The sequence below is a fragment of the Blennius ocellaris genome (genome assembly GCF_963422515.1).
Source record: "Blennius ocellaris genome assembly, chromosome: 2".
In the NCBI taxonomy this organism is placed as follows: domain Eukaryota; kingdom Metazoa; phylum Chordata; class Actinopteri; order Blenniiformes; family Blenniidae; genus Blennius; species Blennius ocellaris.
In genome coordinates, this window is record NC_137651.1 from 31,305,303 (window position 1) to 31,330,456 (window position 25,154).

Here is a 25,154-nt window from a genome sequence, read left to right on the forward strand (position 1 = left end):
TTTAGTTGTGCTCATGCTCTCTTGTTCTCGGTTGCTACAAATTGCTTTGCCCCCCCCCCCCCCTATCACTTCACCTCATAGTCTCATTTTACAATGAGAACTTCTTAATATCTGCTGAGATGAAAATGGAGGCCAAAAAGTACAAGACGCCATGAAAAACACAACAAGAAAAGACAAGAACATTATTCAAGAACTGGAGGAAATTTTAAGAGTGAGTGGTTCTGTGCAACACTGCTACACTTGTAATAAAGTATTGAAAGCCCAAAACCATGACTAATAAATATTTACTGTGAAGAAATGACACCTACAGTCACTGTGCTTGTTCCAGTTCAGTGATTAGCATTGGAGGAATAATGGCGAGATGAGGGGACAGAAATACATTTACAGGTCCCATATTACACCGTTTTTTCTACAACTTCCCACAGGTGTTGGACTTCCTACAACTCTATATTCAAAGTATGTTTCTGTACCTTCAAAAGCTAGCGAGCCATGTCAGTCCACACCTCGTCCATGTCTGTTTTCTGGTAGCGTTCGCAAGAACAACAAATATCACCCGATCATAATTTTGGAGCTCATCTACCTGTCAAAGTGAGTATCCATTCACTAAAAAGTTGAGCAAGCAAGTGAAAGAGATGACAGACTTTCTTCACTTCTGGGGCCTCACACACAGGCTATCGGGACAAATATTACTGTTAGGAAATGTGCATAATATGCGACCTTGAAATGATGTAAACTGAAATATTGTGGGTTGGGAGTACTGAGCTCGAATGTACGACATAAACTCTTTGACAGTCAACAGATGTGGTGCATGAGGTGTCCTGCATCTTGTCGTCACATCAGTGGGAGGTGATGCTGCTCCCTTCAAACTGGCAAATGGCAACCGACTGTCTTCCACTGTGCAGACGACCCTGAGGCATGGCCCAAAAATCTGTCAGGATGAACTCCATTGCCTTTGACACATCTGATGACCCACACCCCACCCCCACCCCCCTGACACACACACACACACCCTGCTAAGAGGCAGCAAATCCAGCTGGCTGCACATGGTGACGGAGAATCCACAGCAGCCTTGAGATCAATGGGATGTTGAGATAAACTTGGCGGAGGGGAATTATATGCAATGGTCCAAACTGAAGTAAACATCCCTTTGCTTCTGTTGTTAGTGGCTGTAGAAAGTAAACCCTGCCTCTGGAGAAAGGCATCTGCGTGTGGACGTGAGGCCCAGAGCCAAACCGGTGCGGTCAGTCCTGTGCAGTCGGCCAGGCCACTAGACAGCGGGCCCTGAGGTTATCGCCTGCTCAAGTGGAGCAGTGTGCCGTCCATTACCTCACTTTACTATCTCCGCACTCAGGAAAAGGGAAACAAGCTATTCATAGAGCCTCTCAGGGTCTCCTGCAGTGCATTGGCCAAATAAATCTGCTGTGTTTTATCGCAGGGAGTACAGTCTCCTGCTCACCCAGCTCACTGTTCCCATATTTCAGTTTCTAATAGCTAAATAAAACTAAGCACATTGCTTTGTAACTGTGTCTTTCCTAAAGCTTTGTTTGAATACACAAGATAAACAGGATTGGTGGTAAATGCATTAGCCCCGGCTTGGGTTTAAGAGATTGAGGGCTGTACTGTGCATGTGGTTAATGATAAACCAAACAAACTGGGTTAGCTCTCCTAGCCTGGCAAAACACAACTTGTTGAAATATGGATTATGTTAACCGTCGCTGGTGAAGAAGGGAATCTGTAAAATGGACAGTTTCTTAAAATAACATCTTGGAAAAAAGTGATGTTTTTAAGCTTTTGAAGTAAAACTATTAGAGTGGGAGAGGAAGGCAAAGTCAACATAATTAAAACCATAATTTCCATGAGTTTTAATGGAAATTAAAAGCCTTGTTCCTTCAACACCACAATGTTCGGCTTATAACGTTATCAGTCCAAGGAACGGCTTTAATCACAAGCAGAAATACAAAGTGCTCTGAAACTTTCTGATACTCTCCAGAGTCAGATTTAAGGCTTGTAGTTTTTTGTCTGAAGTTTAAATGGAGCCTGGTAAAGAAGTCTCAGGGTTTCTTGGCCTCCTTTTTGCTCGACTGCCGGCTTCCCATCCTGGTTGCTTCGACAACATAATTATATGTAGTTAAGCAGGAGCTGCAGAGAGGGGCGAGCGAGAGACAGCAGCTCACCGAGGAGGAGAGCGAAAAGGGTGGAGTGCAGTGGCTTGTCATTACGGGTCTGTTTGAACCTTATACAGAATAAGCAGCACAAACTTGATCTCGAGCCAATGATACTCTGCTCCTTATTTTTCCACCAAATGTCTTGTTTTTCTACTTAAAAAAAAGCCACTGCAGAAATAAACACCCCATTTCGTCCACTACAAGGGTGAAATATTTTTAGTACTATGGAAATGTGCAAACCTGCCAAACTCGTATGCTCACACATTTTTGTTAAATTGTGCAGAATTGTCATTTTGCTGCTGCCAATCATGGCTGAGAAAATACAGAATAAAACAGGACAAATGAGGACAAGGCTTCATCTTGACCACCGCTGAATTGCTGAATTCCTAAAGAGCTTTACTTACTGACAAACTGAAACAAAACTGGTCTTGAGTCAAAAACAAAATAAAACCATCTGATCAAGAGGACTCTGAAGGTGCTTTTGACTTTGTACACATCACTACAGATGGAAAACAGAAAAACAGGAATAACAGTGGAGATATTTTGTCTTAGAAATAATATGTATTTATTCGTCTGCATAGCTGCTTTATACAAGAAGGCGAATCAGGTCTGATATTTAGCAGGGTACATTCATAGGGTGGGGAGTATGGAAAACTTTCACAACTTAATTTAGTTTGGTTGATTTTTATACTGCGCTTCTGAAAGAGGCTAGGGTTAGGTCTGTGCTATGACGAGGTCATGCAGTTACAGCAGCTGCTCACTTGGGGCACTCTTTCCCATAACGAACTCTGAACTGAAGTCGCACAAAGAAGAAGAAAACCAGGCTCACTGACCTCAAACCGAAATCTCTCCCATTCAACATGCTTCAAATACACACAACAGGCACAGGACAAAAGCACGTAAACTCCACACACTACGTGCTCTATCGGCCATCAGATGCAAACCAGGGGTTCATGCAGTGAGGTGACAATGCTAACCACTATACCACTGTGCTGCAGAAGTGTGCAGTGAAAAGTGATGCTCTGAACCGAGAAGATCATTATCCTGAAACAGTCAGCAGGCCATCATGCCCAGCCCGGTAACCCTTCACACACTCACGCACAGATTTTAACACACACACACACACACACACACACACACACACACACACACACACACACACACACACACACACACACACACACACACACACACACACACACACACACACACACACACACACACACACACACACACACACACACACACACACACACACACGCGCGCACACACACACTTTTTCTTCCCCCATCTTGATTAGATTACAGTGAGCGGGCTGGTGACAGCCTCTGGGCATGCTGGAGGAGTGGTTGATATCCGAGCGCTCGTCCACAGCCTTCAGTCTTAGCCAGTCAAGAGAGCAAAGAGATCATATATCTGAATAGCTGCCCTCACCAACAAGGAAAGCAAACTTTAAAAAAGAATCACGGGAACAAATATGTCAACACAACTCCCATACCCCACCCCCAAAAAGAAAAATCACATATTTAGAAAGATTGTTTTATTCTCCTGTATTGCAAGCCCAGAGAGTGCCAAATAGAATCCTTACTGATATGTCTGAAAGCCTGCTTGTTGACCCCAGAGATGCTTAAATCCACTTTACATCAAAGCTTGTCAGTCTCTGCTTGGGTGTCGCAGACAGTATTTGGCGTTTTTGATATACTCCAGTGAAATGAGTGGGATAGCACTTCATTAAAAGATGACTAAACACAGATGCAATGATTGCATTCCTTGCAATATTAAACCTCATATCTATCTCTCTGACAAAATGTAGAAACAGGGCCAAAACAGAAAGGGCTTTGTTCCTTTTGCAGCTCCTGACCACCTACCAAGGGCCCTTTACAGAATCATTCACCCCGGAATGATCAGGCCACTTCTCCCCCAAGGCTCCACAGGCCTACGGAGGCCGCTGGGCCAAACACATCCTGCCCATCTCCTTAGAGATTATTCAACTCAATGAACACATTGACCACAGAAACACTGGGAAAAAACCGGAGCCTGTTATCCAGCGACATGTGAACCCAAATGCTGCCATTCAAATCCACAGAATGGACGGAGAAGAAATAGGACAAACATGCTGCACTTACTGGCTACTTCCAGCGAAGCGTTGTGACTCACGGCCTCTCCCAGGTAGTTGCGAGCGACACAGACGTAAGACCCTTCGTCTGGTTTGCTCCGACGTCCATGAACGATGCGTAGGAAGAAGAGCGAGCCGGTGGGCAGCAGCATGCGCTGAGAGCGGTAATTGTCCCTGTCGGTCTCCACACGCTCGCCATCCTTGTACCACTCCACAGTCGGGGTCGGCCACCCCTCTGCTTTACAGTTGAGAGTGGCGGGCTCGCCTTTGGAAACAATCAGGTCAGACGGGTGCTCCACGATCCGGGGTGGCGTGTCCTCTTGGCGCAGACGAGATCCTGAGAAGAAACGACAAATGTAGTTCTCCTGTCGTCAAATAATATGGTGCATAGGCTTCACAGATCTTTACGAATTTTATCTCGATTGGTGCTGTTTTCAAGGGAAGAAAATCTCTTTTTTGGATTATAACAACATTAGATATGTTAATTCACATGGTTAGCAGTGTGTAGATTATACAGCACTGTTACCATCTAATATATAATCTTTGCACATCCGCGGTGTGATCAAGCTTGTGCAAGAGTAATAAATTAATTCATAAAATGTATTTATTTATTTCAGTAAAAAAGTGTCCGTGCAAACACAAAGAGCACAAGAACTAGTCACCCTTTCATTACACTTACATCCTGCTCCAGTAAAGACGACTCTCTCATTTCTTACATCAAAGAGCACAGCAGAAAGAAGAAGGCAATCATAAACAAGACAATGACACACCTTGAAGGTAAAGGGAAATTAAGTGATAAGAGATAAGATAAAAGTGCCCTGCATTGCTTCCTCACAAAGAATGAGGACAAGAAAACACTCTACTGAGGCAAGGCTCCACAGACAGCAGCACCAATGGCACTGCCAGGGGGGGGTTAACACCCCACCGCTATCTATGGTCATTACTGTTGCTCTCTGACCAGTCAGCTGTGGCTATCAAACCTGCTTTACATGCAAATTAGCTTCCTGTTGTTAATTTCTGAGGGGTGGAACTTGATTGCCGCGGCCGCTTTGTGTGCCTTCACACAAAAGTGTGTGCATGTGAGCGAGAGAGAAAGAGCTCTTCCCGCTCCAGCGTATCTCCCAGCATAGGTCTTTGGAGCCCATTCAGCACCAATTAAAGAGAGTCGAGTCTAATTGGAGGCGCAGGACTGCAATTAATTTACCCACCATCCCGTGAACTTGCCACACTGCCTCGTACATGTGCCATGCACCCATCCCCCGTTACCCCGCCGAGTCTGGTGCTGAGGAGGCATCTTCCTCTGGTCGCCACATTTTTTTGGGTGAAGTCAGCATAATTAATGACAGCTATGTGGAAAGATTAATCGCTTCCATGTGAATGTGTAGTGTGGTCAATGGAATATAATTAATCTGGTAGTCTGATGAAGGGCACCGTGATTACAAGTCTTCTCAAGGCATTCCTGAAACTAACGCTCATGACAAGCAAGGGATCACTTTGTTGATTGCAATAATCAAAAACACGCCAACACTTATCACAGTTCATGCTTTTCTATAAAATGGTTGACTCACAGAATGAATTTACTACACCTGAAGCAAATTATATGCTGAAACCATAAATAAAATCTACACAAACCCCTGTTTTCATGAGGCATGATGCAGAATTATGCTCTTGGACTTTGCTTTGAGTGTGCAAGTTGAACATACTCTGTAGAAACCACTTGTAAGAAATTAGACTACGTTCAGTTGCCACGATTATGAAAAAGTATTACAGGAATATGAAATGCTGAGCTCATAACAACTGAGTAAACCTTCATACATCATTTGGAATCACAAAACAGCACAATGTGGAATACTAGTGTCTTCATGCAAAACTGAAATGTCACACAAAACTGCATTCAGCATTTGCCAGTAACAATTAATCTGTTTAGAGCAATTAAACTGAAGCCATTCAGTTACTGCATTGTTTTTGGGTTTTTTTTTTGCATTTTATTTAACTGTAATTCTGAAACTATGCGGGCATAAAACAAACAAACAAAAAAAAAAAATATATATATATATATACATATATCTTTAGATTAAAGCATTTCTCAGAGACACAGAGAAACAGACGGACAATTAGAGAGCAACATATCAAGCCTTTAGCAAGAATGAATTAGTCTAATATCGAGCTCTCAATGAAGATTAAACAAAAATACATATCATTGCTTTTTTGCGATCAGCACTGACTGAACCACTACGAGGCTAATTAACCCTGATTTGTAACCCGTTCCCATCGCAGGCTTTTGAACCTTTCGACCGTATGCTAACCAAGCCCAGTCCTTTGGCGGGGCAGCACATAGCTGAGCTAACACTGTTCATTGCCGCGACAGATCCACTCCCACCAACCTCCCTCACCCAGACAAGGCAGCAGGATATTATGTTTTATTAAAGAGGACTTTGAAGAGCTGTGCCGCGATCGGCTTTGCCCATACCCTTCCTGATTCAGATAGCTCCTCTCTAATTTGTAAGAAGCTGAAGTTTGGGGTTTTATGGAGGAACCATTAACTATTTAGATGTAGCCCACTGTGACAGGAGCTGTACAGAGGGCGGCTGCTGTGTTTGATCAGGGACTGTTTACTGTAGTTGAATACACAGACCAGCATGATTAACATGCACATGGATAATACAATGTACACGGTTTCCTGATACAGAGAGGCTGATTAATAAATATTCAGCAATTCATGCAACACCCTAATGAGTATGATGTGTATGTGATTCCCGAGACGGGGTGTGAATGGGTACAAGCATGAATCAGTTACAGAATGCTATTATGTGTGTGTGTGTGTGTGTGTGTGTGTGTGTGTGTGTGTGTGTGCGTGCATGTGTGTGAGCAAGCTTTGGTCGGCTGATCCCCACAGACACTGAGTGACCCATGTTACTTCAGCCCCATTACCCCTCACCAGGGGAGAAAGACACAGGCGGTACACAGGAATATTCTGTCATAAACCGTACGCTCACATGTACACCTCCACAGGTGCGTGCATCAAGTAGATGGCTGGCGAGCTAACTCTGCTCCTGCCACGCACACACGACCAAATCTGAGGCAGAAAGGAGAAGCAGAGTGTACACTTCACAACTAAACTATGCTGCTCATCGTCTCTTTCTCTCTTCACTTTGAGTCATCCAGCCCTCCCTTTATTTCAAAGCACTGCCCTTCCTTCTCCTCTGCTGCTTTCAACCACCCTCTCTCCTATTTTCTATCCCCCTCTTCCCCCCTCGTTGCTTCCAGACAGAGAATGTGAGATGAGCTAATGCAATACACAGCCTCACCAAAGGGAAGCTGGGACTTCTACTGCAAGGATCTGATCGATCGGTGCCCGAGGCAAGATTCTCCTTCTCCCTCAACCCTCTCACTTGGAGGAGCTCTCTGTGCTTTTTCCTCTCTCATTTACTTGCATTCGCTCACTTGCGCATACGCAAAGTTAAACGATGCTTGAGGGAGACTTTGCTCACTGTGGAGGTAATTAAGAAAACCAACAACTCCCAGTGACTTTTCTCCCTTCTCAAAGCAATCTTGGTAATGAACAACAAAGCCCAACAGCAACGACTAGCACGTTCAATTGAAAAGCCCCAGACCCGTCCACGCAGCCAACACAAGAGTCCAGACCTAGACACTGACCCATATACCATGTGCATACTAAGATTCATGAAGGCCTCTGGGCATTTTCTCAGTCTCAGATCTAGAGGCTCTTCAATCATCGGCAAATATGACACGATGAAGACATTCCTGATGATTCTCAAAAAGTCAAAGTCCTTCTGCTCAACGGTAGATCACGTTGTACGTGCCATATATTGATATTATGGTGAGCAGTATTGCATCGATCTCATGTCTTGGAGCTAAACTTGATTATCACCCTGTTTTATGTGTTCAAATACTGTTAATCTATATTCCACAGTACAGGGTATTCTTCTTCAATCCGATAGAAACTGCTGTCCGCATGAAAACCAGACAAACATTGTAATATGACCAACTGAGAATGGCACTCATTTTGCATTGCATTTTATTGTTGTAAATTATTTAAACTATTGCTATAACACCAACAAACAAGTCTAATTCAAAGTGAGCTGTGGCAGAATGTAATGGAGAATATTTATCCGATGCAAATAGCCTCAGCTTTGTGGTGTGGTGAAGTTAACATGGCTCTGAGGTAGTAATCAATGTAACTCTTCCAACTGAACGCAGAGAAGACTGCCCAGCAACCTTGACTGTGAGTAGCCTCAGGACAAGATAAAACCAGGCGGGGTGTGCCCTGTCAGACCCAGGGTCACTCCTTAAACACAGCACTGTTGCCCTTTGCAATTAAAAGCCTCTGTTCGCCCACAGGCTACATCATGTGTGCAGCATTTTTATTACGAATCACTCTGTAGCAAGTAAGTTCATTACAGAGGACAGGAAGAAAGATAGAGGGAAGCAAAAAGGCAGGCCAAAGAAGCGACCAAAACCAATCCCGTAGCTGCAGCAATCAGTTCAGGTCCAGTGCTTTCCCTAACCTAAAAAATAAACCTGCCTCTGTGTCTTGTCGTACTTTTCCATGGCCGCTATCTTGGCAGAGTGTGGGGAAGAGGATGAGACTTCTTTATCCAGAGAAATCACAGGGGAGACGGACACTGAGGCAATTTAGATCTGTTGTCACTGTGATCCCTGGAGGCAGAGAGATGGTATAATGTGTCTACTTTCCGGAATGACAAAACAACTCCACATTACTGGGACATTCAATCTTAATCTTGCCGTAAAAAAAATTAATTTGAATTAGGACCGGATTTTATTACACGCATGAGAAATGTGGTAAAGTATTGTGATGAATTGAAATTTCACCCATAAGTCTGTTCAAGGTCGCAGAATCCATGCAATCAATGCAGACACGGAAATTAAGAGGTGTTGCGGCAGCTTGAGCTGTATCATTACTCCCTGTATCAAATGTCCAGTTGAGCAATAGTAAGGATATAGAATATGGATCTGTGATAAGGAAGGCCAAGCACAGTAGGGCACTCTCTATCCACAGCCCCATTAATCTGTGATTAGGGGACTTAAGAGGGATTTATGACAGAGATAAGAGCAGAGGGTGTGTCCCTTGGGGTAGCCAGGCGGAGACTGGAGCCATGCCTGCTCGGGACGGGGGACGGGCCAATAAATGACTGAGCGCACAAGAAAAGGCACCCTTTTCTGTTGAATTAGAGGAGATAAGAGAGAGCGAGGGCAGAGATAAGAGGGGGGAGACAGAAACAGAGAGAAAAGCCAAGGTACTGTACTCCTGCTGATCAGATGACATTAACAGGAAAGTGAAACTGAACCTTTCACCATTTCAACCTCAGAATCCCACCCTGGAATGTGCTGCATGAACGACTTTGCCACTTGCATCAGATCAGCCCTGTTTTTAATGTTACACAAGGCTATCATTTACACCCCTAAGAGGCAGGATTAGAGCACTGAGCGTTTGTGCGCGTATGCGTTTGTGCGCGTGTGCGTGGTGATTCAGAGGTAGGGTGATCGAGGAGGATGATGGATATCTTTATGGCCCCTTTCTCTTCTCATCTCTTTGTCTCCATTTACCAAACAAAACAGGGTACAGTTACCTCCATATAGTGCAGCAGTGCTACAGAATAGATATCAATTTCTCAAAAGTAGCAGCTCTGTCCAAATTGTCTTTTGTTATTTTTGTGATCCAAACAAACTTGGAACTGATTACCTACAAGTTTCCACACAGCCCTACAACCCAACACAACACAGTTTGATTGTTTATTTAGATTGGCTGTAATATAAATGTATTCAATACTTTCAGAGTTGATGACAACAGTCCTGTTGATAACAGAGTGAAATATGGATTCTGCAAACTGAAATGTCAATACAACACAGAGCTTTAGTTATTAGAGGCTAAGACAATGAAGGTTGGCAACTTCATTGAAACTCCCACTCCAATGTTTTGGCTCTGATTGATCCTGCCACTATTTATCCATTCAGTTTCCTAATTGGATATCAGACAAAGGGAAGGGAAATATGCAGTTTAAAAACACAACTGATGACTTGTTAAATACCCTCAACTAGTGGAGTGCAATTCTTGATAACTCTGTTGAGTGAAGAGACGAGTCACAATTAAGATATTAATGCATTTAAAAAAAAAAAAAAAAAAAGCCTTGTTATTCAAGTTTACTGATGATACCAAAAACAAGTAGCTTCCTTTGCGATGAGGCTCGGGTTACTCTCGTAAGCTTCAGGGCTCTTGCATACTGACACTGACGGCTCATCACTACATAAACCAGCGGCGAGCTTCAGGCCTGCAGCACCAGACCCACTTCCTGACTGTCAGCTGGGAAACACATCCAAGCTTTTCTCGCGGCAAGGCAGCCCAGGTTGTGAGTAAGATGCTGCAATGAGAGTGCTCCTTTGGGAGGCAGGGGCCCATCCTGTTCTGGAGGCCCCAAATCTAAATCTAAGATAATAGCAGCAGTATTTCCACTTCAGCTCCAGGCTGTTCGTAAACCTGACACATTCGGAAGAAACCAGGCATGATCGCAAGTATAACAAAGGACTCCTGATGCCCACGGAACGCCTCATAAGTCAACCGAAGACAATCAATCTGGTGAGGGAGTTAATAATAGATGAATACTTTAATTGCATTTATCAATATCAAACACTGAGTTTCTCAATTTAAACATCCAAAGTAATTTTTCTTAGAGGCTGTCAGAGACGTGCAAGTGAAAAAAAACATGACAAAGGGGAAATATATTGCGGAGAAATGAATTTTCCACAGAAGCCCAGGGGACACAATTGTGGATGAGTTGTAGCTCCTCCTGATGCCAATCTGCTCCAGTGAATGTCATCAGACGCAAACACAAGCTGTCAAATTCTGCAGAAGACCATGAGGGTCGAATTCATTCCTGCAAGGTACGTGCAATTCCTATCTTTTATTATACCAATTCACTGGGACAAGGAGGGAATCTCGTGGAAAAGACTGGGATGCTTGTTAGGAAGCCGCCTGTCAAATTGGCTCTGGAGACCAGGCAGATGGGCTGAACAGAGCTGGGTGGATGCAAGCAAAAACTCACTGTGTGCGTGCGTGCGTGCGTGTAACTTTCAGACTGTTTAGGTTTAGGTTGACCTCATAGGTGTGAACAGAAAAGAAGATCTAGCCCATACATCTCATGAACAACATCGTTAGACGTCATTCACTCAGCGGAGCAGAAACCTCAGAAACAGAGTCCGTAATTAATATTAAACCCATCGCTCAGACCTTCTAATGGGAAAGCCTTTTGTATGCGGCTCACTCAAGTCTTCCAGTTTGAAGAGATTACTGAAGAAAAGCACAAGGGAGTCAGAGCGGGCAATTACTCCTTGTTTTTGTTTTCTGACATCACCAGTTTTAATGAGGTTTGACCAGCGAGATCCCAGCGATACATCACAGCACTCGACACCAGCAGGATAGAGAAGCAGGGGTAATTGAATACACTGGTACATTTATTTCCCAACAGGGGACATTGAAGATCCCATTGCTCACTCCGTCCTGAAGAGCTACCCAACATCTATCCATACAACAACTAATTTGTAGGTATTCAGAAGGATTGCTGGTACTATGGGTGTTTGTGTTGAAGCATGTTGAAATATGTTTCTTGGACATGCAGTATAGGATCATCACATGTTGCCATGACTTCACATCATGCATGAAAACTGCCTGCATGAAATGAACGCAACCTCAGAAACCATTAGGTATGACAATAGCGCTGTTTGATACCTTTTTACACAGATTAACTGATTTACATCATCTGGATTAATGCTGCTTTTCTATGAAATGTCATTTCATACATTCAAATGTTCCTTTGGAAGGCTATCAGGTGATACTTGGTATTTGTTTAAATTATATCATGTTGTATATTATATTTAAAGACTAATTCCACGTTTTCAAAATCATTTGAAAATGTCATATTTCTCATCATCATTATTAAGACTTCATCACGCCACCAGAACCTTTTAATTATAGGCTGTTTCTTAGGCTAACTCAATGCCAACAGATTGTGAGCGTCTAGACATGAACCTCTCAAGAGATTTACAAAATTAGGTTTGGACAAAAAAATGTCTTGAGCCCATTGAAAAGCAAATGTTTGGTAACTGTGTGCATTAGCAAACTCCTCAGGTGAAAACAGCACCAAGAGGTTCATGTAAATAAATCTGCTTAATGTTTCCTTAATTCAATTAAAAAACTGCCGTCGTCAGCGGCATAGTAACGTGGCCGAGTCTTCCCAAGGTCACTCCCTGCAGTATTTCCGTTGGTGTGACCGATCATGAGGGAGCGTGAAAAGAGGCGAGTGACGCCAGGGGAGGAACTGGGGAGCAGAGCAGAGGAAGGACCGGCACACTCCGCTGGCAGGCCAGCCACAGGGAGGATGGCATGTGGGCCCAACGCCAAGAAAAAGAACAGCTCATGACGAGACGCCAAAGAGAATAGAGGCAGACGTGGCCAAAAAGCACCTAATGCTTTTTAAAATGTTATTTATTTGATTGCAGCAGTGATACAAATGCACTGTCGTACCAGTGTTGTGTTACAGTTCCTGAGAGCTGAGCTGATGACCTTAACCGCTTATGCAGGTTATTCTAAACGCTCGGCCCGGCTACATTCTGAAGCAAACCTCCGACAGCTGGGTGCTGAAAGAGAATTTCATTTGCAGCGTTCAGCTCTGGGTACAATGGAAATGTCTAAGTGCAAAAACTTGGCACATTTCCCTCTGGTGCCCTTTAGGTTGAAAGGGTAAGCACAGAGCGCAGAGTATTGCAGTGTCAATGTGTGCAAGCTTACAAATGTGCATACGGCACATAGCAGTTCACATACAGTAACTACAGAGGTATTATTAAAGTGAAACGTGGCTCCGACGGCATAGGTTAAGACTCCGTGGAGCCATGTGGGCAAAGTCCCAGAGACACCAGCATGCGCCTGCTGAGTGGGGCATGGCCCGAGTCCAGCCAAATGGAACACAAATCGCCCCAAACTGTTCGAAACCTGGCCTGGAAAAATTACACTGGGATGCAAGTCCTGCCATGAGATGCACAGTAAATATTTGGTTAAAATTAATGAAGGGGCAAAGTCTGCCAAGAAGCCTTTTTCGAGACGTCCACAGGGGGGGGGGGGACTGTGCCCAGTCTGGCATTAAAAAGAATTTCCTTCTGCCGACAACTGCTCACTTGCCTGTCTGCCTTCCAGCACCCACTTACCACGTCCTCCCCTCAGAACTCATACCAACTGTCCAGGTACACAGCGCGTCTCACCGACGACTGTTTCCTCCTGCGCTTCAGCTGAAAATTACTTCCATAATTCCCATCTGCCAGATTTCTATATTTCACAGGAGAAACACTTTTAGAATGTCTTATTGAAATTTCTAGTAAAAAAAAAAATTCTAAATGGTCCTGTTCCCATGTTGGAGACAGTGAGGGAGGAAGGATCAGATCTGTGCAGGGCAGCGGTGATGACACATGCAAAAGAGGTGATATCTCCATCAACAGCCTTCTAAAATGGTTTTGTAAATGAGCATATCCACTCAGACAGTTATGAACAGTTTTAAGTACTCAATGTATCTCATTCATCTAATTTCAGTATCTGAAGTGTATTCTGCATCTCCTCTGTAAAAGGACAAAAACTTAAAATAAATTCAGATTTAAATCCCTGTAATTGTTCAAAAAATTAAAGCCAATAGAGTTAAGACCTTAACAACAAATAAACAAAGAAAGATTGTCAAATAATTTCATCTTGTTCAACCAATAAAGGTTAATAAATATAAAGCTGCTGAGGAGATGATTATCATTAAACCACCAAGCAGAGCTGAAGATGCAGCTAAACAATACGCTGTGATAAGAATAGACAATAAAATGAGATAAATACTGGCAGTCTAGTCCAAAAGTATCACACAGGGCATATAGGACAGACTTTATTCCAAAACACAGAGAAACATTTTGAAGCCAATGTCTCCTGAGCCAAGAGAGGTGAGATTACTGAAACCAAGTGCGTGTAGAGAAATGTTAGTGAGGCCCAAAACCAGAGCTGGAATTTTTAAGGTATGAAGCTTATGATTAAGACTCGCTGATAGACGTGCAAAAGCAACGCTGTGTGTAAATTCTGTCTGTCGTGACAATTGTTATTCAATTAAAGCTCCCATTGAACAAACATGGAGGGAGGATGTTGGTGGTAGAGAGCGATGTGGGCAGGAGGAGACTGAAACGCTGACGGGGGAGAGATAAACAGCTCGGCAGGTCTTTTAGAATTTTGAAATTATAGTTGACAGCTTAATGAAATGCGGGAAAGTGAGGAGCTTGGCATATAATTCAGAAATGTTGCTCTTGTTTAAAAAGTTATGAGGCATTTTTGGATCTTCAAACCAAAAATGGAACCATCAACATTACCTACAGTCCTGACTAGTTTAAGGTGTGTGTGTGTGTGTGTGTGTGTATTTTAATGGTAATCCAGTTCAATAGAAAAGTGATTTGCTGAAATTGGGAGACTGATAAAGGGATAAAGGACGAGAAACAAAGTTAATCCTCCCACCCAGAGCAAGTGTGTCTTTATTTCCATCCTGTAATCATCCAGTCATACAAAACCTTGTTTCACCATGGTTACGTCTGAATGGCTGAACTCCCAAAGCAGTGCGACAATAATGAATTTCAAGGTCACCTTCTCATTAATTATGTTTTTCAGTGCTTCCCCTTAAATAGAGCTCACTCCTCCTACTTTTATCACTCTCTTTTGTGTGACAGAATTCGCCTGCAGGAAGCCGGAGATGAAGTCGCTCATACAGCTGTGGATCACAGCAGGTCTTAAACATCCCCACACATCAACTGCTCTGTGGGGAATATCGGAACCTCTCAAAAAGTGGAAAATAAATAGGAAATATTGTCTGATGGTGACGGAAACCCTTGTCACCAGAGGGAACCTTAACTAAGACAGTACAGCCGAGAGGGGGAGGAACCGAAGACGTTAATCAACTAATTAGCAGTCTCTCTTTTAACTGCTAATTTAATCTATTCCTCTCAGCCTCTTTAATGGTATTTTCCCCTGTCAGTTATAACCAAAGAGAGGTTTAGCATTTCAAAAGTGTATCCAGGCCTTGAAATGAGAGGGTAATAGAATGGTCACAGAGGCTGGGAGGAGGCCCGAGCTGAGGGAGCCAGAAAGAAAAGACGGCTACAGGGAAAGGCAGTCTTCAATGCCATCTCTCAGTCTCCCCAGTGGAGAAAATGAAAGGGAGGGAGGTCTAAGCCTTTTTTAAAATGCAGCAGGCAGAGCAACCCCATGGTAGTGGTAGCGTGTAGCTTCACCACCACCACCGCAAACTCCAGGCTCTGGGCAAGGCCTCTGGGAGATCCTGACAATGCAGAATTTAGATCCTGAAGGACGTTGGCCTTCCGTTTCAAAACCAAAACCCTCAATGCCACACTAGAGCTTTGTTCCAGCTTTTATTTACTCAGCACTTCGAAAAACCAACCTCACCTCTCCCCAGTTGTCCACCTTTAAAATAAAAAATAAAAAAACTCCACCAGCGTTCTTGCCTGGCCGGTTTCTACCACTATCACCCTAATCAGCACATTCGGTGCCATGAGGGACCGGGAAGAATCTGCACTGTGAGCAAAGGGAGCCGGATCAAAAGTATTCCCAGAGCTGGTGTATCATGGTATGTTTGACTGCTCCGTCCTCTACCACCCCCACCCCCTCGCCCAGAAACCCCCCTCCTCCCCCCCACCACCACCACCACCACCCCCCTTCCACACCCTGGGGTAGCCTTTGTGTAGCTGCACTCCTCCCCTTTACGCTCCTCACACATCCCCAGTCTCTGGTGAACCTTTCTCCTCCCCTCCTCCACGCCTTACAATCACCCCGTTAAGGCAACACAATGCAGCCTCCCCGTCCCCGTCCCCACAGGCTTTTATTTTTCCCCTACGTGATGCCCTGCTTTATTTAAGAAAGGCTTTGCACTGACCAGTCACAGAAAAGGCAAGTCTTAAAAAAATTGGGCCAGAAAAAAAAAAAAAAAGGCGGGGGGGGATGGGTAAGAGGATGGAGAGATTCCTTAAGCCCCCTTTCGCCACCCCACACAAACACAAAACCCTTTTCTTCCTGCTCACATCTATATTACTGCACTCACAGGGGAAGGCATATTATAGCCGGCCTGGATCGGGTATGAAATGTAACACGCTTGGCCATTAATGCAACTCAAACAACAAGCTCTTTTTATTTTTATTTTTTTTATAGAAGGACGCAAATCGGTGGGAAATCCAAGTGTGGCATTTGTGACCTGGGACAGAATCAAGACAACAGCTCTCATCCTACCAGGTCGTTCATCACCTCCTGAGCGAGTGGCAACAGGGAATGTTTGTTCTCCGCATCAACTGTCAGAAGAAGATGCATTAACTACACTGACCCACGAGTCTAATATTGTGGACAGTCACGCCCTCTGCCTTCTACGATCGGGCCGGTCCAGACTGAAACGTTCACATGACGCTACGTCCCAGAGTATTATTAGTGGAGACGGCTTAGCACTGTCTGGCGACGTGTTTTTTTAAGCTTTTACTGACACTGAAATTGACAAAATGATATGTGCTCACTAAGTTAATTAAGTTGCCAAGTAAGCCACATTAACATAAAAAGAAAAGCAGTGAGCACTGCTTTCTAAAGGCAGACACAGCGGTTAAGTCCTGAAGTATGTTAAATACCAAACGGCTGACACAAAGGACACCAGGATGTATCCCCAATTTGATAAAGATATCAAAATTCTCTGCCTCTACTTGCAAAGACATGTGTATCAGTGGAACGGCAGCTGCGGCAAATTAAGTGTTGACGTCAGATGGACTTGTTAATTAATCCAATTAAGCAGCGCTTTTAGGTCATTAAATGAAGAGTGGTGGGGAAAGCAGATCATTAAGAGTCACCGCCTAATTTATCTGTGCTCAAACAAACTGCTTTGAAATGTTTATCTTGTCAGTCATTAGGTTCTCGTGACCGGCGAGAGGACACAGGCTGCCCTCACACATTTCTCCATGTGGTCGCGCTAAGCCAAAGTCTTTCTAATCCAGGATTTCAGGGGTGTAAAACCCCCATTTGATTCGGATTAGGATCAGATTAATGTGTATTAGTGGAAGTTATGGAGATATGCTGTGGTTTTCTCGACATTGCTTTCACACAGGTGTGAGACTTCTCTACTCTGGCTGTGACTCTTTCTCATCGTCTTTCTCATGACATCAACGTTGTTGCTTGTATAACATCATTGTAGAAGGCTATAAGCACTCAAAAGAAACCAGATTCTGTGAAGCCGTTTGGAAAAATCACAATTGAGCAACACGAGTAAAAAAAAAAAAAAAAAGGTCACTGTGTGAGATGGATGAGTGAAGTGTCCGGCTTTAACGATCCGGTTTCCAGGGCACGTGAAAGGTACTGGTGAAGGAGCCATGAGACAGAGACGGGTCTCACCTGTGGTCTGTGGTCATTAATTGGCTCGGGGACCTGCTGTGTCCCGTCATACGGCTGTGATGTAGGAGGTGCAAGGGCTCCGCAATTTATCAGCACTTATGAGTCAATTTGTCAAGACCTCTGCAGCTCGGTGCAGCCCGGCCGGGGATGATTACCAGGGCGCCACTCCCACTGCCCATATTTATATCAGCACTCCCACTCGCCGCCATGCTGAACACAAAAAGCTCACACATACACCAGATGTGAAGTTTAGGAGGCAACTCAGATTTCTAGTAAAAAAATTATACTGTCACTCCTAATATATATATAGATCAGCCCAACAATCCTCTGATCCAGAGTGCAATCCAGAGTGTCCTACTGGGTGTGAGCCGCCGCTCTCCCTCATCTCAATGGCACCTTTGGGGTGAGTTTAAGGTCTATCGGCCACTTGGAGGAAAGATAACTGCAATTTAGCGTACAGCGGGAGGAAAGATTAGCTGATAACAGGGTGAGACGTGACAGATGGAAGTATCAATTTACAACCTTAAGACGGAGCAAAGTGGCAATACGCAAGTCATCACAAGATCCACGGGGTAAAGGTCGTCTTATCTCTCGCCCTGTGCTGCACAGAAACAAACCTGTGAAAAAAATATGCTCTCACAACAGGCCCAGCAGTGTGGAGATAAGCATGCCATGATGCACAGAGATGTTACTAAACACTATGAAGGGTTTACTTAAGAGATGTGATACCTCCCCTCCACCAGAATGAAGTTGCTCGCACACCAATTATCAGCAAATATGAATTCCTCTCCTGGCAAGTGGCGTGAAATCTAATTTTGCTGACACTAGTGTTTAATCCTCGACCAATCCTTTGAGTATCTGCTGTCCAGTCTGTCTCCATTAGGAGGCCCTATTCTCATGCCTCTCCCCAGAAAACATCCCCAGACATCCTCACGGCGAGGCGTAATTGGACACCGCGATGTTCTGGATGCCGTTTCTCGGACCAATACTGTCCGGCTCGAGATCCGGCTCAGGCTGAAACAGATCGAACCTGCCATCTCGTTCTCAGCGCTCACCTCTGACCCTACTTCCTGTTTAGGTGCTACACTGCTGCCATAAACAGGGGTGGTGTCCCGGGCTTTCACCATCACCACATCCCTGCCGCTGCGCAAAAACACAATGAGCCAATTCATGAAACAAGCCAGAAAACACAGTGAACATCTGAAAGAAAGAGTCTGACTCAAAATATAGGCTAACGTGCCGTCAGACTCTGAATAAAAGGTTTAATGGTGGCAATCTGATCTTTCAGCGGGATTAGAGTGGGTCTTGTTGAAGACTTAAATCATTAGGACTTGAGTATGACTGAAATCCTTCACATGTTATACTAACTGTCAGAGACATCTGGAAACAGACTCAGAAGTTGGACGAGTAAGCTTTGATGGGTTTTCAGGTTTAAACATGAAACTAATTATGCTGACTACAACATCAGTAATCATAAATATGTTTAATCTTCATATAACTAAAGCACATGGCCAATTACGTCACCATGTGTTTCTTTTAAACGGTTAATTTCTTACTTTCTTGGGAAAGAAACTCTGCAGAACTTGTATCACTAAGATGAGGATGTGATTATCTTAATTTCTTTCAACGGCATTGAAAGCGTTTGCTGTTTAACTCTCATCCAACTGACCTCCCAAATAACAGAAACTTGATAAAGACATTCATTTGACGTGTGAAAATGCAAAATGGAGAAATATATGAGCTAATGAAGCATAAAGCACAAGACGACAAAGACAACCAGAACCAAGCTGCTTCAGTTAAATGTAATGAAAAGCTAATAGCTGGACAAATGCTATTATCAACCTGTGCCATTTGATGTGCAGCATATTTTTTTTATTTTGGAGAAACAACAATAGAAAAAAAAAAGATTGCAATCCTGGGGAGGAATAGTAACATGCATGGAAACATCTCCCCAGTGGAGGCTTGTGCTGTCTGCATGACCTCCCCACTGATCCCACATGGCCTCAGCACTTACGTGTGACTTTATGTGTGCTCAGCTTTTAGACGTTCGACAGCCCCCTGTAGCCTGAGTGTTCACTTTCTTGGTTGTGAGGGAAATGTTCATTGAGATGTGGAGTCATTTCACTGTGTGGAGTTGAAAAAGCGCACCTCTTCACGTGACGTGAGATTTGTATGAACCTTGAATAAAATCTGTGTAACTGCAAGTCCAACGTGTTAAATGTGATTTCTTCAATCCAGCAAAAGTCTCCAGCTAGTTTTAGACTTTTAAATTAATACATCATTTAACCAGTTTGAATGTAAAGTAGTCTAATTAAATGTCACTTTAAGGCCTGACTCGACACAGACATCTGAGATAAATTGGCTGTTTCTTCTTCAACTCCAAGAAGCTTCCATGTTACTCACCTGAGCAGAATTGCAGTATTCCTATCAGAAATACAACTCCAAGTGAAGTTGGATACATCATTCAACGCGTCTCCTCTGAGAAATGTTCTTGTGTAATCCAAATTATTCAAAACGCAATTTAGGCATCTGCTCCCTCATGTCAAAATAAACAGCAAAATCTCAAAAAATCCAAAGTTGAAAAATGTGATGTTTTGGTTTTGTGAGTCCCCCCAAAAATCTCTCCCACGGAAATTCAAACGAGCGCCTTTGCTTCCCGATATGGGTGAAAGGAAAGGTTAAAACGGTGGTAAATTGTAAAGGAAACAGTCCTTAACAGGCAATAAAATGTCAATATATGCTCCGTCTGACGAGTTGAGTCCCAGTGAATGACAGCAAGTAAGCAAACTGCAGGAAAAAGAGCGCAGAGGACAGATCTCTATCCTTTCTTTGAACTCATCCCGTTCGAACGCTCTGATCAACCAGGCGATCACGTTTGGATAATTTCAGCTCCGCTGTAGAAAACAACAATAATAGCATCCCACAAAGTTTTTACAGTCCAAAAGTGAGGAGGAAGTCAAATAAGGCGTCCAACGCTTGCAGTCACATTATTTCAGTCCAGTTTTGAATCGCGGTGGGAAACTTTGCGAGTTGTCGCCGTGTTTGTCCTTCAACCCTCGGATCCGGACGCGCGTTCAGGGCAACTTTTCCATCACTTTCCTGCGTCTCAACTCTCCGTTGTGCGTCGCAGCCGGCGATCCTCGGGCGAGAGAGGGGAACCGCGCGCTCACAGTCACCGCGTTTCATTCAAAGAAAGCAGAATGCCTCTCTCTACCCCCTCCATAGAACCGACAGTGTTTCCCAGAGAAGAAATTTAACCTCTTCCCATCCGGATCCCAGCGAGCTGCGGGAGAGAAGTGGTGCTGAGCGGCACAGCGGCGCAGTGCGCACTGGATGGATGGACACTGTGGGTTCTCCAACCGCTTCCAATAATAAGAGAAATCCAAGGAAATAGAAAACCTCGGGTATGTCTTTATTCTCTCCAACACATCTCTGTAGGGACTTAGACATATGTCCGTTTGTTTTTTTAAACTCACTCGTTATATAACAGTAGTAACTTAATACAGGGTTTACTTTGTCTCGTGGTTTCACAGCTCATCAATATTTCACCACAACAAACTAATACTTAACATGTAATATCCTATACTTATCCTACATTTGGATATGAAACCTATATCATAAACTGATGATATGGCACTATATCCATTAAATCGGTTTATTTTGTGTGAAGTGGTTTTCCAGCACAAAAACAGACAGTTTTATTCATCATTTCTCTCAAAGACTTTTCTAACACAGATCCAAAGCAAACAATCCACAGTTAAGGTCCACTGATGCGTTAGTATGTGACAACACATGCTACAGTATCATTTGCTTTTACCATTTATGTGAGGATCCAGATTGAACATTTTCGCTCGATGTGACATAAACCTGATGCTCACCCACAAAAGAAAAATGTGTTTTTTTTTTTTAAATCTATTTTTCTTTCCAGATATAAAGTTGGATTCCTGTATGGTCAGTGCGATCAGTCCAGCCAAATGCTTTTTGAAAAGCACTTTAAAGTGAATTGGTGGGTGGATTTGGTCTTTAAGATGATTACGAGTCTAAATCATAACTTTACAAAGTAAGACTTTTTTTTTTTTTAAAGCCAAAATGTGGCAAAGTAACAAACTGGAACCAGGGAAGCTGAGATTCCTTCATCGCAGCTCTTTTCTTTCTCCTCGGTGGATTAGTGACCAAACAGCGCCCTCCAGTGGAAGCTATGAGAAGCGCTCCAACAGGCTCAACACCTTCAACCAGATCTGCTTTAGTGCTTAGAGGCAGATTAGTCATCAGACTCGGGGCTTCTCCAACAGTTTCGTGTATCATGTTACCGATGATCCCTGCTCACAAATCCACCATTGTTCTTTGTTCCTCTGGTCCTGGCTTTTATTACACTGCGGTCTGTTTGCCCTATGATGTACTTCTCATGTTTTGCATCATGATGTAATGTTTGCATGTGTGGACCCCAGGGACAATTGTTACTGCGTTTGTAAAGGCTAATAGAGAAGCTGAGTCAAACAGGCTGTGGAAACAACACTTAGAATAATCATGTTCATGTGGCCATATTGCTCATTCACATGAAATCAATCCCTATTTTTATCAAATGCACTTTGAATAGGCCTATATGGTTTGACACTTTACAAACTGCTGGAATTAAGTATGAGCAACATGTTCCTCACATAAATAGCTCCTATTAGCATTTCTGCAGGAACGAGACATTAAGAAGACATTGCATAGTGAAATTGGAAAAGTACAATAACTATAAAGGTTGACAATAATAAAATAAATTCATATACATGCATATTTCATCAAACAACAGCAATTATACACAGCAACAGCAGGCAGGAACCAACTTGCTTTTGAGGGCCAATAAGCAGCTAAGATGACTTGCAGGACCATCTCAGGAAGGTTGTATTTAATTTCAAACAAACAAGAAAGACATTCCTTTAATTGGTCAATAAAAGTGACTGGTATTGCTAAATCGTGGCACTATTTTAGTGAGAGAAGCAGACAAACAGAGGGACAAAGAGCTCCATTGACAGAGGACATTCACAGGATTAAACCGCCGATTGCAGAAACATGTTGCAGTGAAAATGAAGCAGATTTTTGTCTGTGATATGAGTCAGAAAACCATCATTGTGGGAAAGAATGTTTCATACTGTATTACAGAAAACTGGTTATGAAAACTGATTTTGATTGAACAAAATCTAAAAAACTGGATTTCTTTGTAGATCAAGAACATTTACAAAAAATAAATCTAAAACCTACTTTCAACTAAAAAAAAAAAAAAAGGATATATATGCAATGTTATTGAGATCAAAAGCAGCATGCATGTACATCACACTCATGGCCCCCACTGCAAAATGTACTTTAACCCTTCACTGCTTTATCTCCGCACAAGTTTTCCTTGCTCCTGATGATGAATGCTAAATGAGTGACGCAGTCTGTCTCTCAACCTTGAGCGTGTTTTCATTTGTCCATAGTGCATGTGTGCATTATATTACAGCTCGACGCGCTCCTTTCTCACTCGGTCCTCATGTGCCTCCCCTGAAAGCTTTTACAGCCCTGGATCTGGAAAGTGGCTGTTCGGCTGAATACCGCCAATTAAATAGTAAAATGTTCTATACCCGGCAGCAGAGAACTTAACATGGAAGCAATTATTATCCGGGGCCACTCTTAGGCCCATCTTCATAAGGGGGTGCATAGAGGGGCTGATTGCTACAAGAACACATGTTAAGTGTTTGATGTATCAGTGCAACAGAAAAAAAACACCAGATAAATTCACTATATATACATATATATTATCTTGCAGTCCGCCCCAAATCAGCCTCTTTTATGACCAGTGTCACATCAAACTCTATTTTTTTTATTCTGTCTTGTTTCACTCTTTTCTTCAGCTGTCAGGAAAGTAAAAGAAGAGTAGAGGAAGAAAAAGAAATAACCCAGGGTGTTTACGAGTTATGACAACTGAGCCCAGTAAACCAGTTGGGTCTTTGTCCTCCTCCTCCTTCCCTCTAAGCCTTGATCAGTCCAGCACCAGCTAGAAAAAAAAAAAAAAATCCAATAGGGGCTGTGATGGAAGCTTATGCCAACATTGTGACACCGCAGCCAGGCCAGGCAACGTCTACGACGTTACAAGACGTAAATTAATCATAGAAAACTTCCCCAGAAGGCTTCAAGAGACAGCTCACTGAGAAGTCCTTTGATGTGATCAAGGGTTTTTGAGTTTTGTTGTTACGTAATGCAGCTTTTTGTACTTACTGTGAAACGCGTGGCTGCACTTATAGGAGTGCCTCGCAGTCTGGTGGTTTTGGTGAAGCCCCATATTATTAGGCAGCCGTTTGCACCAGTGGGACTTGTGTAATCCGGCAGGGCGATGGGGCCTGTCCGGACTGGGATGGTCCTTGGGGACCCCCAGCATGACCAGCATTGCAAACCACAGAGCCAGCAGGCACACGATCTGCATGGTGCAGAGCTGGAGTGGCGCACTTTGAAAAACACACAGCTTTTCTTAAAAAAAATCTCCACAATTCACAGACGCCCTAATCGAGATATTCCTTGAAAAGTAGAACACAATGAGAATCTAATAAAAACAGCATCTTGAAAAGCTTCAGAGCAACAAACTGCGAAGATTGCTGCATGTCCCACCCAGGTCTTCACGCTGCTACCTTTGAGATTTGCCAAATGCATAAACCCCTGCAGTCTTGGCTCGCCCCCTAAATCCAGTGACAACCCCCCCCCCCCCCCCCAAAAAAAAAAAAAGAGGACGATGGGATCCTAATGAGGGCAATATGCATGGTGGAATCCAGTTCGCTCTCCATCTCACCATCCCAAGACTCAATGGAAAGACTTTCTCTCATCTTTCCGGCTGTTTTCTCTCCGATAAATCTCTTTCTTAATATTCAAAAGGAGTTTGTGGACATTCCGTCTTTTCCTATGATGTTTCTATGCATGAAGCAACGCAGGGGTTCCTGTAGACGACACGCTGGTTTTCTTTTCAGACGTGCCGGCCCCTCACAAAACCTCAGTCCCTGCAGCATAGAGGTGACAGGGTGACACATGGGTGGGGTGAAGCAAAAGGGAGCCCACATTCCCTTTTTCCCTGACTAAGACTATTTAATGGCCTTCATTCTCATCTCGCCAGTGAACCAAACAAGATGCCATAAAACAAAAACTCTCTCCCTCGAAAAGACGCCCCCCTGGGGAGAGGCAAACACAACACTCTTTCAGAGCAGACAGAAAAGGAAGAATATGTTTTCATCTGCAAAAAAAAAAAAAGCGATGCATTTTGGGTGATTTCACACTCCACAGGCCAGAGTTTCCCCTCCTGAATGCGCCGGGGCACAAACAGAAAGTTGCAAAAGCTGGAGTCACCTTGGGCAGAGTGGGAGAATCACAGTTGCAGCACCTTTAAATC

At 43.6% G+C, this 25,154-nt stretch overlaps 1 protein-coding gene across 1 annotated transcript in view; it reads right to left on the reverse strand.

The window, feature by feature from the left end:
* Positions 1-20,932, reverse strand: part of robo1 (roundabout, axon guidance receptor, homolog 1) — a 138,362-nt gene extending 117,430 nt beyond the window's left edge. Inside the window, exons 1-2 of the mRNA XM_080507465.1 lie at positions 20,162-20,932; positions 4,292-4,618 (exon numbers count right to left, since the gene is read on the reverse strand). Coding sequence (XP_080363591.1) covers positions 4,292-4,618; positions 20,162-20,222 — 388 coding nt within the window. The 5' untranslated portion in view covers positions 20,223-20,932. The remainder of the gene's footprint in view (positions 1-4,291; positions 4,619-20,161) is intronic.
* Positions 20,933-25,154: the final 4,222 nt, after the last annotated feature.